Below are 17647 nucleotides of genomic sequence, written 5' to 3'. Positions count from 1 at the left end.
ACTTAAAATATATTCAAACCTGAAATTACAATTTCAGATTTGATTGAAAGAATTATTTTTTTCTAACGTGGGCCCCACTTTCTAATTTCCAAAGCCTATATCTTTGCCATATAGCCAGACACCCTTGTCTCTTAATTATCTCACTAATTGCTACCTAATCACTTCTTATTATTTCAGTTATTCCTTTCTCTCGCTAAACCAAATTTTAATTTCAAATTCTGATTTGAAATTAATGCCCAGTCTTTTATTCCCTAATCAAGACCTGAATTGAGAATCCAGAATTTGTTCTTTTTTTTTTTGTTTCTCACACAAAGCAGCCACCTCTTCTCCCCTCTCTCCCTCCCAACCGAAATCCCACATCTTCTATAAACCCACGGCTCAAATCCTCTCCCCTCTCCAAGCCGCCGCCCCTCTCTCCCTCCCTTTGGAGATCCCTCTTGTGGCGACCACCCGTTTTCACTTGCAAGAATGCATGGAAGAACCTGAGTGGAACTTCGGGTTTGAGTACGACAACCAAGGAAGAGTTGACATCCCTTCTTTGACGTAGGCTTTGACTTCGACGACACCGTCGAAGAATATTTGGATCGGATTCTAACAACACTAGTGGATTCCATCGACGACCACTTTTCCGTCTACACGTGGATCATTAAAGGTCATCCTCCCGCGCCACCTCCACCTCCAAGCTCCTTCCCCGTGGCTACAATCATTGGTTCCTCCCTCCTCGTGGTAACCTCACTACTAGTTTGGACGATCTTCCGCCGCTCAATCTAGTTTCGTAGGAAAGAGAGAAGAGGCCTCAAGTTGAACAACTTCGTATTAATCGTTGGATTCCATTCACTAGCTTTTAACTTTATGTTTTCCCTTGTATTTGCTTAAATAGTTTGGTTATCTCTTTGTAATTTCTTTGCCTAAACGAGTTAAACACTACGAATTCTTGTAACCAAATTTAATTGGAAACATGATTATATAGTTGGTTGATCTAGTGTTTAAATCTTCTTTTAATCTTGTGTAACTCATCACTTGCATCACATCATTTTTTGTATCAGAGCATGGTTACCATGCTTGACATGCATAGAAAGCATCCTAGGGTCTAGTTTCTTGTGGTAGTTCAAAACTTGTATGCATATCATTGCTTAGATAACCAACTTTCACTATTTTGTTACTATTTTTCTGCTTTTCCTGCACTCATCTAGCTGAGTTAGGTCATATTAACTAGCATCTTAGTGTTGGCCTTTTGTTTGGGAAGATCCCTAAGTGTTTAGAACAACTACGGCTTGATTTAACTCTGCTGTCCCCAATTTCTTGCAGTTGTTATTCACTGTTTAGGGTGTCTAGACACTTGTTTGACTACTGCCTGTTAATTTCCTGCAGTGTTTATAGGTCGTTGGGAGTCTATAACTTAAGTCCTAGGTGCTTTCAACACCATAGGAGTCTCTCTGAACACTTAGAATAATTTTCCTAGTTGCTGTAGTTTTCTATCCACTCCGTTTCAGCTTCAGTTAGCAACATTTAAGTGCTTTAACTTACTTATTTCCTTGCTGCCCCTCTCCAGTAAACCACCCATAGCATTCCCCAACTTTAACCAATGGATCCGGAGCACTTGCAAGCGACTTTAGACCTCATAGTGGGGCAATTGGGATCAGTTACACAACAGATCCGCAACACCCAAACAAATTTAGCTGACTTTAGATGTCATACGAGTGACCGACTAGATAATATCGAGCATATGAGAAACCCTGCAATCTACACACCGTCGAGACCTCACTCACCTTATGGCGAGGGCAACAGACCCGATCATGACCAACCTTGCGATCCCAGACATTTTCAAGACCATTACCAACATAACCCAAGACCCCATCAAGAGCCCATAGGGAACGACAACCCTTGGAGATACAACGACGCTCAATTACTAAAAAATATTAGGATTGACGCCCCAACATACGACGGGACCCTTGACCCTCAAGTTTTCCTGGATTGGCTCAAATCGATGAATAGCTAATTTAAATGGTACAACATCTCTGAAGAGAAGAAAGTTAGATTCGCTGAAATTAAACTCACTGGTCGAGCCAACCTTTACTGGACCAACTTAGAAAATAGACGTGAATCTCGAGGAGAACATCCGATAAACGATTGGAGGACTATGAAACAGGAACTGAGGAGAAAATACCTACCACCTTCCTATTACCCTAAGCTTCTAGATAAGTGGAATCGGCTAACCCAGGGGAGCAAGCCTGTTAAAGATTACATCTACGCCTTCGACGATTTCCTGATTCGTTGCAACGGCGAGGAATCTGCTACCCCAACACAAATCCTGTCTATGTTTAGAGCTGGCCTTAGAGAAGATCTTAGAATTGAACTTTTTGCTAGAGGAGTAGACACCTTAGAGGCCGCATGCAGCCTGATACTTGACCTAGAAGAGTCCAAGACCCACTCCCACACTAGACATTTTGATGCCCAACCAAACCCTTATCGAACTTCCACTAGCCAGCCCAAAAATTGACCCACGAACTCGATAGGTAGTCGACCCACTGCTAGTTCGGCCCCACCTCGCCCGGACTTTAAAGGTAAAGCCCCCGAACGCGACGCGCCCAAAGCCAACTCTGGAACCAAATGTTATAGGTGTCATTGGTATGGGCACATTGCGTCACATTGTTCCAGCCCCTTTAAGGTCACCATAATAGAAGAGGTTGATGACTTAGTTCATCATGTTGATGAAGAGGAAGATTCTTTTACGGAGGATGAACCTGTCACCCTGCAAGTCATTAGATGTGCACTGTCCCAACCTAAACCGAGTGATGATTGGAGAAGAACATCCATCTTCCATACCTTTATTAGGATTGGGGATAAGAACTGTAAGGTTATTGTCGATAGCGGAAGTTGCATCAACGCTGTCTCTTCAGCGATGATTTAAAAGCTTAACATTAAGGCCACACCTCACCCAAATCCGTATAAGGTCGACTGGATTAACTAAACTTCCATGGAAATCAAAGATAGGAGCCTTATCCCACTCGAGTTTAATGGATATCAGGAGAAGATTTGGTGTGATGTGTTGACGATGGATGTGGGCCAAATTATTCTTGGTCGTCCCTGACTATTTGACAATGACGTCCACATTTATGGGAGGACGAACACCTACGTGTTCGAGCACAACGGGAAGAAGATTAAGTTGATTCCCTCGCAACCCCGATCCGATAAGAGTGAAGTTAAGGTTATCCCACTTAAACCTAATAAAGGCTTGCACTTCTTAACTGCGAAAGAAGTGGATAGTGAACTTCACCAAGGATCACTCATGTACGCCCTAGTAGCTAGAGAAGTGGATGATAATCAAGAAGGGAAAATCCCCGAAGAAGTTAAGCCCCTTCTTGAGAATTTTGCTGATGTCTTCCCCTAGGAGCTACCTGACCAACTTCCACCCCTTAGGGACATCCAACATGACATTGATTTAGTGCCTGGAGCTTCCCTGCCTAACCTCCCTCACTACCGGATGAACCCAACGGAGCACACTGAACTAAAAAGGCAAGTAGATGAACTTCTACAACGCGGATTTATCAAAGAGAGCCTTAGCCCGTGTGTTGTTCCTGCCCTTTTAACTCCTAAGAAAGACGGTTATTGGAGGATGTGTGTTGATAGTCGTGCTATCAACAAAATTACTGTGAAATATCATTTTCCGATCCCACGACTAGACGACATGTTAGACATTATGACTGGAGCAACACTGTTCTCTAAGGTTGATCTTAAAAGCGGATATCATCAGATCAGGATCCGCCCAGGTGATGAATTGAAAACGGCCTTTAAGACAAAAGATGGGTTGTATGAATGGATGGTTATGCCCTTTGGTCTTAGTAACGCTCCTAGCACGTTCATGCGGATTATGAACCAAGTCCTTTGACCTTTCCTCGGAAAATTCGTGATCATCTACTTCGATGATATCTTGATCTATAGTAAATCAGTAGACCAACATTTGGAACACTTAAAGCAAGTATGTGAGATTTTAAGAAAAGAATAGTTGTATGCAAACCCTCAGAAGTGTGTGTTTCTTACTGATAGTGTTACCTTTCTCGGATTCATTATCTCATCTAGAGGAATCTCAGCCAACCCCGAGAAAGTTAGAGCGATCAATGAGTGGCCTGAGCCTAAGAATATCAGAGATGTTCGGAGTTTTCACGGATTGGCCACGTTTTATAGGAGGTTTATTAGAAACTTTAGCACGATAGTGGCACCCATAACCGACAGCCTCAAGAAAGGAGAATTTCACTGGACTTTAGCTGCCACTAAGGCTTTCGATGATATTAAGAAGAAGATGGTTGAAGCCCCTGTTATGCGTCTCCCTGATTTCTCTAAAGTTTTTTAGGTAACTTATGACACATCAAGAATTGGTATTGGAGGCGTTTTGTCTCAAAAAGGACACCCAGTGGCATATTTTAGCGAGAAATTAAACGACATGTGTCAGAGGTATTCTACCTATGACAAGGAATTTTACGCGGTCATCCAATTCCTCAGATACTGGAGACACTACTTGCTGCCACAAAAATTTGTGATATTCTCTGATCATGAAGCCTTGAGGTACATTAACTCGCATAAGAAACTCAATGCCCGCCATGGTCATTGGGTTGAATTCTTACAAGAGTACACTTACACAATTAGACATAAGGCTGGAACGGAGAATAAAGTAGCGGATGCCCTTAGCAGGAGACTGATGATCACCCAAGAAATGAGGACTGAAGTTATCGGGTATGAACGCCTTAAGGAATACTATAAAGACTGCCCAGATTTTAATGATACATATTCCCTTTTGACTTCTGGATGTGAACGCACGATGGATGATTTCATAGTAGAAAACGGGTACCTATTCAAAGCTCAAAAACTCTGTATTCCCCAAACCTCCCTTCGTGAATATCTTGTATGGGAGTTGCATGCAGGAGGTTTAGCTGTCCACTTCGGGAAGGCAAAAACTATTGCTGCACTAGAGAACCGTTTCTACTGGCTCAGCCTCAAGCGCGATGTCGGTAAACTCTTAAGGCGATGCCACATCTGCCAACTGGACAAACAGCGAAAACAGAATACGGGACTCTACTCCCCACTCCCCGTACCTAGTCGCCCGTGGCAAGATGTGAGTATGGACTTCATCCTTGAATTACCCAAAACTACTAGGAAGCGTGATTCTGTCTTTGTGGTCGTTGATCGATTTTCCAAAAATGGCTCACTTCCTCCCTTGCTCCAAAACCTTCGATGCTTCTAGAATCGCGAAGATTTACTTCGACGAAATAGTTAGACTCCATGGCTTACCGAAGACCATCGTGTCCGATAGGGACGTTAAGTTCACAAGCTATTTTTGGAAGACCCTTTGGCACAAAATGGGGACAAAACTTCAATTCTCCACTGCTTTCCACCCCCAGACCGATGGTCAAACTGAGATTGTTAACAGGAGTTTAGGAAACCTTTTGAGGACTTTGGTAGGAGAAAACCTTAGGGATTGGGACTCAAAACTTCATGTAGCAGAATTTGCTTACAACAACTCTATCAACCGAACCACTGGCCTTAGCCCTGTTGAAACTGTGTACGGATATCAGCCTAAACAGCCCATCGACCTAGTTCCCATGAGTCCTAGGAATAGAACATCTGAGTCTGCATTTGCATTCGCATCTCATCTTCCGCACTTTTATTTCCGCATTTATTTTTGTGGTGTGATTTTGGTTTATGTGTTTTTCATTCTTTGTGAAAAGAAATTTTAAAATACCAATTCATCCCCCCTTGGTTAGCTTGGGACTAAGTTCATTGGGCTTAACATCCCTAACGAACTTTCAGATAGACCTATTAATGATTATCAAAAGATGTTCAAACAATCCTTAAGTAAATAAAAGAATATAAAACAATATATAAGGAAGAGAAAGTTAAGAGATCAAAGCCCTTCTCACCATACTCAATATGAGTCATATATTTAATGTCATAACCTAAGCTAATCAGAACATGTCCTATCGTGTTGAGTTATGACAAACTAATATAAAAATGTAGTTTTGGAATATTTCATATTCTCTTTAAATATTATTTTTAAATAAATAATAGACTACATAGCTATTAAAATATCAAAGTATTGAAAATAAGATCATCGACAATATTTCTTTTATTTCATCAAAATATATTTACACTACAAGACATGACTACAAATAGAAGCTACATAACTATATAATAAGATAAACATAAATGTACAAAAATCAAAACAGAGAAATACTTCTAAACTCATATTAGATCCTGAAATTCTAATCTAGAATCTCCTTCTCCTTCATAGACCCTGAAAATAAGAAATAAAACTGTCGTGAGCTATAACATATCAGTATGCCACACAAACTGATCTAAATTTCTGAAATTCTTTTATTAAATCTTTTTCTGAATATTTAACGACAGTTAAATGTAGTATAATAAATTACTATATTGAGAAAGATAATAAGAGCATAGCAGTTATCCAATTCTTTAAATAAAAATACTAAATAGAAATAAACTAAAATTCATATACTATAGTAGTTCATATCACATATTGCAATTCTACACAGAATCTTAAAGGATTCTTGGCACTTATGACTCCCTTTCATTCTTACAACACTAGAACATACATGTAGGCATTAAAATATGACTCATAGCCTCCATAATATGACTATATAGCCACTAGAATATGCTTTATAGGCACCAAAATATTTCGTGACATATACAGAATCTCAAAGGATTCTAGTCCATTATATCTCCCAGTAAATATTTTTTAATTATATATGCATATATTCCATCACATTGTAACACTTAAAGTGTAATTTATCACATGTTAGAATTGCAAAAGTTTTTTTATAACAATAGACAATAGAAATTCCTATTGAATACAATTTAATAGTTTCAAAACATAACCAAATTACCAAGGATTGTGTAAAATACTATTTTAAGATATTAATTATACTATCACACTATTTTCAATTTTCAAATTATTTCAATTTGATAAAAAAATGTACAATTTCTAAAATACCCCGTACAAATTTTTCTGAAAATATTCAGAATATTCATAATCTCACTATATAACATATAAAAAATACGCAATTAAAGTTTTATTGTTGCAAAGCTATTCACGTTTTTTAGTAATAAAAATATAAATTCAATCAGAAAACTAAAAAAAAAAAATTGTAATTTTGAAAACTGAGATAAACATAATGTGACATGTCTTGATCCGAACAACTTTTTCAACTAGCCCGATTGCTAAAAATGACCGAAAGTAGCTCAAGTCCTCTTGTCCCTCTCAAAAGTTCTCTTTCTCTCTCCTTCTCGTCTGATTACTCGATCAAAATGAATGGAATAGTGCTTTTAAAATATATTTAATGTGCTAATAGTGGATTATTGTTGTGGCGCAATAATCTGAATGTTGCGATGCTAGTTCAAAACTCAAATTCTAGAGCCTGGAGCACTACAATGTCATTATTTTGCACCTGGTACTGTAGCAGAGCTAAGGCGCTCGGACGCCCAGGGCTGAGGTGCTCAAATAGTAATGTTTTGTTGATTTTGCTAAAATTCACACCAAACACTTAGGACTCATTCTAGACCACACACAATCATTTTCAATCATTAAAACACTCACAAAGACATGTAAATGGGTTCAAAACTCAAAAATCCAAAATTTATCTTTTTCCAAATCCGGTCAGAATAGGTAGAACTACATGATGAACATGGAGGTGTCACATTTAAACCACATTAAATGCATCTAGGGCTAATATTCTAAAGGAGAATCACATTTCTTAGCACCTTAACAACAACATCAAGGCTTTATCCTACTATATGAGGTCGGCTTCATGAATCTTTTTTCTCCATTGTGTCCTGTTAAGAGTCAAATTCTTGTAGCACCTTAAATATCATAAATTATTAAAAAGGTCAAATGGCGGAGAACAATCCCAGTATTATCATTTTCATTGCTTAAAAAGGCATTCAATAGAAAAACATCTTTATTTGAAGCAAAAGATTGCGCAACTAATTTGTCAAGAATGAATGAGCCATTTTTTACAAAAAACAATCTTCAGATCTAAAAAATTAAGCTCCTTATCTCATTAAATTTTTTTAAAGAATTTATATCTTGCCAATATATAGTTTCCATTAGAAGTAATTAAAGAATTAGCATTTTCATTTAATATTTTATTTAAACTACCTTGTACCCCATGCTACATATTAATGAATTTTTTTATAAATAATGTTGCATCTTATTAAATCCTATGAGGGAAAGTGGGAGATAGAATCTACACTATAATCTTCTAGAAGACATGCATATACGAAGGCCTTGATGAGAAGGTCCTCATTAGAAAGACTATCTAAGAGAAACTATAAAAACTAAAAAGATACAGATAATTTTCTAAATATCTTATATTTCAACTAGAGTTATATCCTTTTACTAACTCAACTATTCAACAATAATATAATGGCATAAAGATTTTAGAGATATATGATGAGTTATGATCAATTTATAATAATTAATTTTTAATAAATTTTGATTTCAACTTTTAACCTCTTGTGTGTGTGCATTATTTTTTAATCTCTAAACCTAAATATATATATATAATAAAGACCTAATAATAATTTGACTCTTAAATTTTCATGCTTGATTATATCTCATCAACTTAATTAGATATTTTTCATGAGATATACCTAGCATTATGAATTATCTTCAATAGAAATAAACACCTACAAAAAAAAAAAAAAAAAAAAAAAAAAAAAAAAAAAAAAAACACAAGTAATAAAATAGGTCAACCTACTAATATTTGTGATCAATAGTGCACTAAGCTCATGAGGTCAATAATCTCCCTATTTTTTATGATGTAATATATATTTGGGTTGTTTGTATATCATTAAGATTTATATGACTCCTCATAAATTATAGCCCTTTTAAAATATTTAAAAATAATTAGAAAACTAAAGTGCAAGATAATCGAGAGGGATAAGGATAAATATTTTTTATTTTTATTAGTAACACTAAGAGAAACAATAGCGTGAGAGATAACACCAAACATGAAAATATAGACAAATGAAAAAAAAATTGCACTTGAGGGAAATAAACCCACATTCTCCTACTACTTTTGACATGTCCAAAAAGCAAAAGTTGACAAGCAATAAAACAACAAAAATAGAACAAAAGTACAAACATTTAAACACAAGTACAAATTAGAGGTGTAAGCAAGCCGAGCAAGCTCATGAGCCAACTTGAACTCAACTCAATAGCGAGCTCATAAGTCAAACTTATTAAGCCATCTTGGTTCATTGGCTCATGAGCTGACTGAATTAAAAATGCTAAATCTAATTTTTTGTCTCTCCTTTGATTAGTCAATTTGTCCCCAATTTATAAACTCCTTTTCTTCTTCAAAAGCTTCCTAACATGTCGATTCCTTCTAAAGCAAGCTCCCACCATAATTTCCATTTGCTAGACTCATTGATGTCTTCTACAACGTACTCCTGCTTTGACTTCAAACCTATGGATTTATTGATGCATTCCATAATATAGAATTCTCCGCGAAGAATCTGATGAAATTCATTAGTAAATGGGAGGATAGAAACATCATAAATTTTTTACATGAAAATGGAAGTAGAGATATCAGATATCACCTCGGCTGTCTGGCAAGTAAAACAGTGTCAGGAAGGCAACTTTAAGCAGTTATCACAAGGACTGGGGCCGAATTTGCAGCAATTCCTGTCAATAGACTCCCCAAAGTGCTCCAGAAGCATCTGTCTTCGGCATTCTGTCTAAAACATCCACAAGCTCAGAAGTCATGCACAAAGGGGAGAGATAGAAAGAGAAAAAGAGAGACAAAGTATAGACAAATATTTTGTCATAATATATGATTCAAATTTGTGAGGATAAACTTAATATTTTTAGATGAAAATCATATGGCTAATTAATTAAAATTTATATTGTAATCTTAAAGTAAATCGAATCATTACAAAACTTAGGCTTCGTTTGGGATAGCTTTATTACTGCTTTATGAAGCAGTTTCTTAGTACAATTTTTTTTTGAATTTGAAATTTTTGTGCTAGAAATATGCTTCATAAAACAGTAAGAAAATTGTCCCAAACGAAGCATTATTTTGATCAAAGTTAGGTCTAGATATTAACATATTATGCAAAGATTAATATTTATCCATGACAAGAATGATTCTAATCATTCATAATATTTCATACATATATATTGTTCAATGATATGATAATATTTCATCAACATTGGCTAGAATTATGGCGCATCTTCAATATGGCGGCTATCTTAAATCTTCAAAATGGTAATGCTAGTTATACTATTTGAAATACAATTGCCTGTTGGATCAGAAGTTACGTTATACCTAAAGCTATTATAAACATCTCTTAATAAACTTTGTGCCGGTTTTCTCTACTATAGTGATATCTCAGCAAAGAAAATGAGGCTGATTACTGGGAAAAACACATGTAAACCGTACAAATTTGGTTGGGGTATACCTGCTTTGTTTTATCTCAATTTTACGTATAACTATTCTAATGTTAGTCTCTTGGCTAGGTAGTGGAAGCATAGATACACATTCCTTCATAAACCAATCTCTACTAGCTCGCTCCAAAACAACTAAACGTTGGAACAACCTGAGGGTTATTGCAAACAACGTTAAAAAGCTCCCCTCATTTAAAATTTATGAAAATAGTACTGTTTCTCTCCTTTGAGACCACTGGTTGAAGGATAAATCCATCATGGATCATTTTGGCACCTCAGAAGTTTCTATCTCCCCTCACTCAAATGATTGCGTCTGATATTATTGTAAATGGAACCTGGAACTTGGACTCTCAATGACCTACGCTGCTGAAGATGGTAATTTATACTAATCCGATATCGTATGGCTGTGGTGATTCTATTTTTTGGTTGGGATCTGAAAGATCGAGACTGAATTTTTTTCCTAAATTTCCTATACCAAAATTTGGATCTTGTTCCTTGGTCCAAGCAACTATGGCGCAAAAACATTCCCTAAAAATTTTGTGTTTGCTTGGCTTGCCATAAGAGGGCTCAAAACAGCTGATATTCTCATTAAAAGAAATACTATCATTTCACCTTCTTGCTGCTTATGCAAATGATCATCCTGAATCTGTTTCCCATCTTCTTTTTCTTCCGTGGGATTTCTCTTTCAATTATATGCAGATCTCTTCCTATGCTAAATTCCTTTTTGCTGAGTCTGAACATTGACCATGTTCTAGATTGTATTGATGAGCTGAAAGATCTAAAAAATGATACTTATACACTTGCTGCTGCATCTACTATGTTTGGAGGGAACATAATAACAGGAGATTTGAGAATTAATTTAGCTGTCAATCTATGATTTAAGCTCTTATTATGGATGTCTTTTCACACAATATTTTTGGCTAGGTGTTTTCAAGATGTCAAGATTTTTTCATTGGTATTCAGAGGCTCCCGATGTTTACTAGACAAAGATGAATTGAATTCCTTTTCCTCCTGATAGTATTTTCATGATCCCATGGACGACCATCCTTGGTTAGGGAACCTGGGATCTTTTTTTGATTGTTTTCACGTCTCTTCCCGCAGATCCCGCAAGCTCGCCTCGATCAAACCTCCCGAGCTCGCATTATTAAAACGAAAGCTTATGCTTGATTTCATTTCTTCTTCCTCTATGCAGCCGAACTCCTCGCATCCCGTAAACTCCCTTCCTCACTGCTGCATTCGACTACACAGCCCGTCACTCTTCCATTCTGTTAAACCAGTCCATTGGACCGGTACAGCCATGTGAAACAGGCAGGAGTCTCCGCCTCGTGTACTGCAGGATCTGACCACCCAGGTTCTACATAGCTGTTTAGGAAGGTTTTTGAAGGGAGTTAGGAGGGAAATTTCAAAGTATGGGCTGTTTAGATATTTCTTTTTGAATTGCATGCATTAAATAGTTTGTTTTCATAGGGTTAGGGCATCTCGAATTTGGCTGAAATTTGAGATCTCTTAGATTTTTGGGCTCTAGAAGCATCTAAAGATTTGGAAGAGATAGATCATCCTCTTGAATAGAGGATCAATTGTATCTTGGTATTTTCCATTACTAATTCATCAAATAATACAAATTATCTACTATTTTCTTGATTTTGTGTGGATTGTTGTGGAGAATTTTCATTGTTTTCCAAAGATCGCTAGAACATTCTTAAGGTCTTCAAGTGTTTCCTATCGCTTTCACTCGACTGATCCAATAGCTCCTCACACCCTATTCAACCCGTACTTCTTCCGATCCTCACACAATCCAGCTGCTCAACCACTTCAAGCCGCAGCTCTCCCCTGTCATGGATACCCTGATTTCCACCTCTTCCAATCCAGAACTTCACAAGCCGAATTTGCTCCAGAGCAGCGATCGGCTCACGACTCCGATCTTTCTCACTCTTTCAAGTCAGCCAAACACCTCCGACCTGCATCCTTGCCCCCATCCGATCCTAATTGATCTCGCTCCACCTACCCGATCTTTTCACTGCCTAGCCGAGCTCTCTGCATAGTTTTGGCAGCCGAACACAACGATCCCATCACCCTTCACTATGCCAAACTACATCACCCGACCCTCCTCAACCTCTGATCCAAACCTCCAATCTTCATAGCAACTACCGATCTCCTACCTTGTCGGATGGGTACTACGTCACCCAACGCCAGCACCCATCCTACCTCACAATCCCGCCAAACTCCACTCTTTCAGTTCTCCACTTACACTAAACCAAAGCCAAATCTCCCTCTTCCTCTGTTCCTACAACCTACAGCCTTCACAAGCCAACCATCTGCAGCTCCTCACATCCAATTCAGCCCTCACACAAGGCGATTTCCATTACCTAACACTTCCCCTCCTTGTTATAGTTGAACACTACTGCAGCCCACCTTTAGCCCATTCCATTTCCAAATTACAACCCAAAGCCCATCTCTCTCTCTCTCATATATATATATATATCATTATATAGCAAAAAAAGAATAAAAAAAAAAAGAAAAAAAAAAAAGAGATAAGAAGAAAAGAAGAGGGAAAGAAAAAAGATTTGTGCATGTTTACGTCATTGGCGATTTCGTCACCGCCGCCCTCACTCTCATTAAGGTATAACACTCTCTGAACTAAGAAACCCTCAAATTCAGCTTTCATCGCTTGTGGCACACCGAAAAATCACCATGCACACTCTCGTAGCATGGTGGGATGGAACCCGGTGCGATGTTTGCGATGAGGCAGGTAGACCTTTGCGTGCTCTTGTAGCGTGGCAAGGACAATTCTAGTATCCGTGTATGTGCCGTCATGCTGCGAGGAAAAGAACTGTGTATTTTTAGATAGGTGCCCCGAAGACCCCTACATGCTCTCGTATCGTGGTGGGATTAAAAATCACGGCTATGGTTTCGCATGACACCTACCCTATGCGCTCTCGTAGCATGGTAGGGAAGGCTTAGCTCCTGAAATTTTTCCTAAATGGGGAAGATGCCAGAAGGCTACCAAAATTTCAAATGACAAGGGACTTGTACTTGAACAAAATAACAGAGGAACTGATTTGAACAAAAAACATAGCGGTCTTAACTTGAACAATGGGGAACTAAACACTTAAATGAACAACAGAGAACCTAACTTGAATAAATGCATAAAATGGATCTATAATTCACCAAATGACAAACAGTTAAACACAAGTGAATGAATATAGAATTTGTGCCGTACAAAGAACTTCAAACACAACAATACGATAACTCCAATGAATGTTATAGTTTGTTCATGACGGTTGTATTAATTAAAATGAAAATGCCAACTAGCAGGAGCGAATCCATATTTTTTTTTAGGGTGGGCAAACTCAATATATAAAAAGTAAATACCAATATATATATATATATATATATATATTTCATTAGCAAAATTCTAAGCACCCTATATTTCATTATAATTTATGAAATAAAAAAAATTACAAACTTTGCATTCTACTTTAGATTTTCTGATAATGTTGCATAATAACTGCATGCGAAACAGAATCAAATACTTCTTTCTCAATATATGGCACTAGACAGTCATTGAGCTAAATATCAACCATTTTGCTACGTAGTCAATGCTTAATAATCTTCCTTACAAAAAATACTGATGAGGACATCAGATTTCGACACGCGTACCATCGCCGGAGACGCAGATCGACGGCCACGATTCAGAGCCTCTATTTCTGATTTATTTGTAGTTTTATTTACGCTTGTATTTCGTTTCTTAGTTTGCCCCTGTGGGCATTGAGTCACTTATATAGCCCTGAGGGCATTCGCGTCTTTTCATCTTATTTTATTTATGCCTACTTATATAAGGCCTCTTGCAATGTAATAGTTTTAGTTTTTGATGATTGAATGAAAAGCTTATTCCGCTTGGTGATCTCTTAGTAATTCAAATTTGAAATTCAAGCGATTTTCAATTACTTGCATTTAAATTAGGAAACTTTCATTTCATATAAAATCTGAAATTTAATTCAGATTTTCTTAAAATCTTTGATTAGTGTGTGGGCCCCACCTAATTAACACCAATCCCTCTCCCTCTTCTCTTATTTGGCCGGCCCCCTTCATGGGCCCTCTCTCTCTCCCAAATTAACTCCAATTCCCCTACTAAATCAGCCCCAATCCCCTCCCCATTTCCGCCCCTCTCCCCCTTGGGATTAATTTGAATTTTCAAATTAAATCCCTCCCAATCCACTAAAATCTGAAGCAATTTCATATTTTCTGCATTTATCTCTTGGCCTCCCACCCTAGTCGATCCCCTCAAATTCCTCAAGCTGGCCTAACACCCACCCCCCTCCAAGCCGCCACCTACTCTCTCTCTTCTTTCCATTGGCGCTCCTTCATCTCTCGGCAAGGATGCATGGCGGATCAAGAAGTTAATCACGGCTTCGCTTACAACGAACAAGGGGAGATAGACATCTTCCTCTCCCCCTTCTACAAGCCGGATTGAGAGTATGACGTCACCGTGGAACGTTACGTCAATCGCATAGTCTATTGTCTCGTCGGGACCATCGAGCTTCAACGACCAAGAACACCGTGGACTCTTATCGGAAGATAGCGCACTTCCCCTACTCCGGCTTCCTCCCCGACGACTAGTCCTCTCGGCATCACTTGCGTGATAGTGGCATCCTTAAGTGTGCTTGCAATCCTCTGCCGCTAGCCTCCACTTTCAAGAGTTGAGTGAAGGATCTCTAGGTGAAGGATCTATATTTTAAACTTTAGGCTTTTGTTATATTTACTATTTGCATTACCTATTAATTATTGGTTGTTATTTTGCAAGTCTTACTAATCTCAAAGTGTAACCTATTGCTATTGCTTAATCACTCATGACATTTTCTTAAACTTTCATTTGAGTAAACAAGAGTTTATTAGTAGTAAAGCAAAGTAACCTCTTCTATTAATATCTTAATTGCAATTCTTGTACATCGCATTTAGTTTTACATCAAATACTCTCTCCACCATAGCAGTAACAATTAGTAAAGTCAATGTCAAAACAATAAGTCTAAGGATACAACCCAACCTCATGGGAATAACCATAGTAGGCATAAGTTATGAAATAAATTAAAACTAATAAATAAGCAAAAACAACAAAAACAAGCCAAAATAAAAATTGTCAAGTTCATTAACTTGCTCACCTCAACATTTAAGGCAAGTATACAACCAAAAATGTGAATCATTTCCCCCAATCACAAGATTCTTGATTGCAAACGGTCGATTAAAAAATTTTCAATATGCAGGTAAGAAAAAGAGCAAGTGAAGTAGTAGGGAAGCTTCGGGCCGAAGGCTGCGACTGCGAAGAGCTGAAGAAGAGGGAGGTTGTGACTTGCGAGAAGGCTGCTAAGTCTGAACTGAGAGCGAACTCTTAAACGTCGAATGAGACTGGGAAGAAGAGGGTTGCGAAGATGAAGGTGGCGTCATCTTGAACGCCGAATGCGACGGAGAAGAAGAGATTCACAATTCGCGAAAGCAGGCCAATGGCTGCGAAGTGCGAACTGGCGGGATGGGCAATGACACTTAGAATTGATAAAATTAGGGCAATTTTAGGGTGGGCATTTGCCCACCCTAACTTCAACGGAGATCCGCCCATGCCAACTAGCAACAATGATAATGTTATCACTCATGTCACAAATCATCAGGCAACGTGACAAAAGATTTGTAACACGCACAACGAATTGTATAGAGGTAAACAACAAGAGGCATGTAATGATGACCTGCTAGTGACCATGTACAATGAATGTAGAGTGCCTACGAGTAAAGCAAGAAAGTTGTAAGGGAGATAGTTTCCTTACTACCAACACCAGTGAACTTGCAAATGAATACGCAGCAGCCTACCTGCAAGCAACGACGACTGGTGTGATCTATTTGAGGATAGAAAATAACTGAGATGTTGTGAGTGCGACCAATGTTTAAAATTGCGTATTCGGGTATTGAGGCGTTTTTCATTCATGAGGCGAGGCGTAAGCCTCAAGTCGTTTTGAGGCAAAAGCCTCAAAATCAAAAGATTGCGTAAACATAAAATAATAAATTTTTTATATACTAATGAGTGAATAATATAAAACATTAAAAAACATAAGATATGAAGTAAAATCAAAACATCTCAATAATAAGATAACATGAAATATAGTTCAACTCAAAATTTTATCTTTCCCAAATCCCAATATTTTTTTCATTAACATATAGTTCCAATTTCTAAAAATAAATAGCAATGACATATCACATAAGAACTCATGAGTCATCAACACTGTCATCACTAAGGAGTTTTTCATTTGAATCATCATTATGGTGAACTGCTCTCTCGCCTTCCTCCTCTCCTATAGAGTCTAATGTTGGGCATTTACTTCAAGATTTATGCAAGTTTTAATATATATAGTGTGAGGCGTAAGCCTCATGCCAGTGAGGCGAGGCGGGCCTCAACCAAGTTGAGGCGCAAGCCTCATAAAAAAAAACTCAAGGCGTAAGAATCGAGGCGTTTTTTACTGGAATTGCGAAAAGGAGGGCCTCAAGGCGAGCCTCATATTGCGCAATTTTAAACCATGAGTGCGGCATATCACATATGAACACAATTGCACATGTTATCTACAAACAGGAACCGAGAGTCTTCTATGAACATGAGCACCTACAAGCAATTGTAGGAGACTTGTCATGCATACACCAATCTTCCTACAGGTGACGATGAACAACATGCAGCAAATGCTAGGACAATTGTACAACTCAATGTCCGACAAATACATTCATCTTTGCAAACAAAGGTGATCGATGTGCAACAAATGGGAACACCCACGAGCCACTACTGAAGACTCGTCATGTGCAGACACCTACGAGTTGTTGTAGGAGACTTTTCATGTATATGACACGTTATCTGTGAGAAAATATGGAATAACTGCAGCAAATGCAAGCATCCACAAGTAGTTCTGGGGGATGTCACATTGAAAACAATTTGCCGCCATACGACGACCAGTGACTCTTGAACGTATACTGCCGACCTACAAACTAATCTAACAAACCTCACAATGCACAACAACATGCTTATAGGAAGCAGCAAATGAACTATAACAAAACGCTACGATTCGCCTATAAGTAAAAATAAGGAATCGGCAATAAAAAAACTGCGGGTCACTGATAAATTAAGGCAGTAGATTTGCAACGTTAGGCTATCACTCC

General features: G+C 38.0%; 1 protein-coding gene across 3 annotated transcripts in view; it reads right to left on the bottom strand.

Annotated features, from left to right (window-relative positions):
- Positions 1-9064: 9064 nt before the first annotated feature.
- The window catches only part of LOC110110944 (ATP-dependent DNA helicase Q-like 1), a 45114-nt gene continuing 36531 nt past the window's right edge, over positions 9065-17647 (bottom strand). For 2 of the 3 annotated variants that reach the window (XM_020842609.2, XM_020842624.2), the window contains 2 exons: positions 9616-9753; positions 9065-9531 (listed from right to left, as the gene is read on the bottom strand). In XM_020842609.2, coding sequence (XP_020698268.1) covers positions 9643-9753 — 111 coding nt within the window. In that variant the 3' untranslated portion in view covers positions 9065-9531; positions 9616-9642. The remainder of the gene's footprint in view (positions 9532-9615; positions 9754-17647) is intronic. The other variant, XM_020842620.2, reaches the window with a different exon arrangement.

The sequence above is a fragment of the Dendrobium catenatum genome, unplaced genomic scaffold (genome assembly GCF_001605985.2).
Source record: "Dendrobium catenatum unplaced genomic scaffold, ASM160598v2 fragScaff_scaffold_633, whole genome shotgun sequence".
NCBI lineage: Eukaryota > Viridiplantae > Streptophyta > Magnoliopsida > Asparagales > Orchidaceae > Dendrobium > Dendrobium catenatum.
The sequence above is the reverse complement of the archived record's forward strand: the minus strand, read 5'-3'. Positions and strand labels throughout refer to the sequence as shown.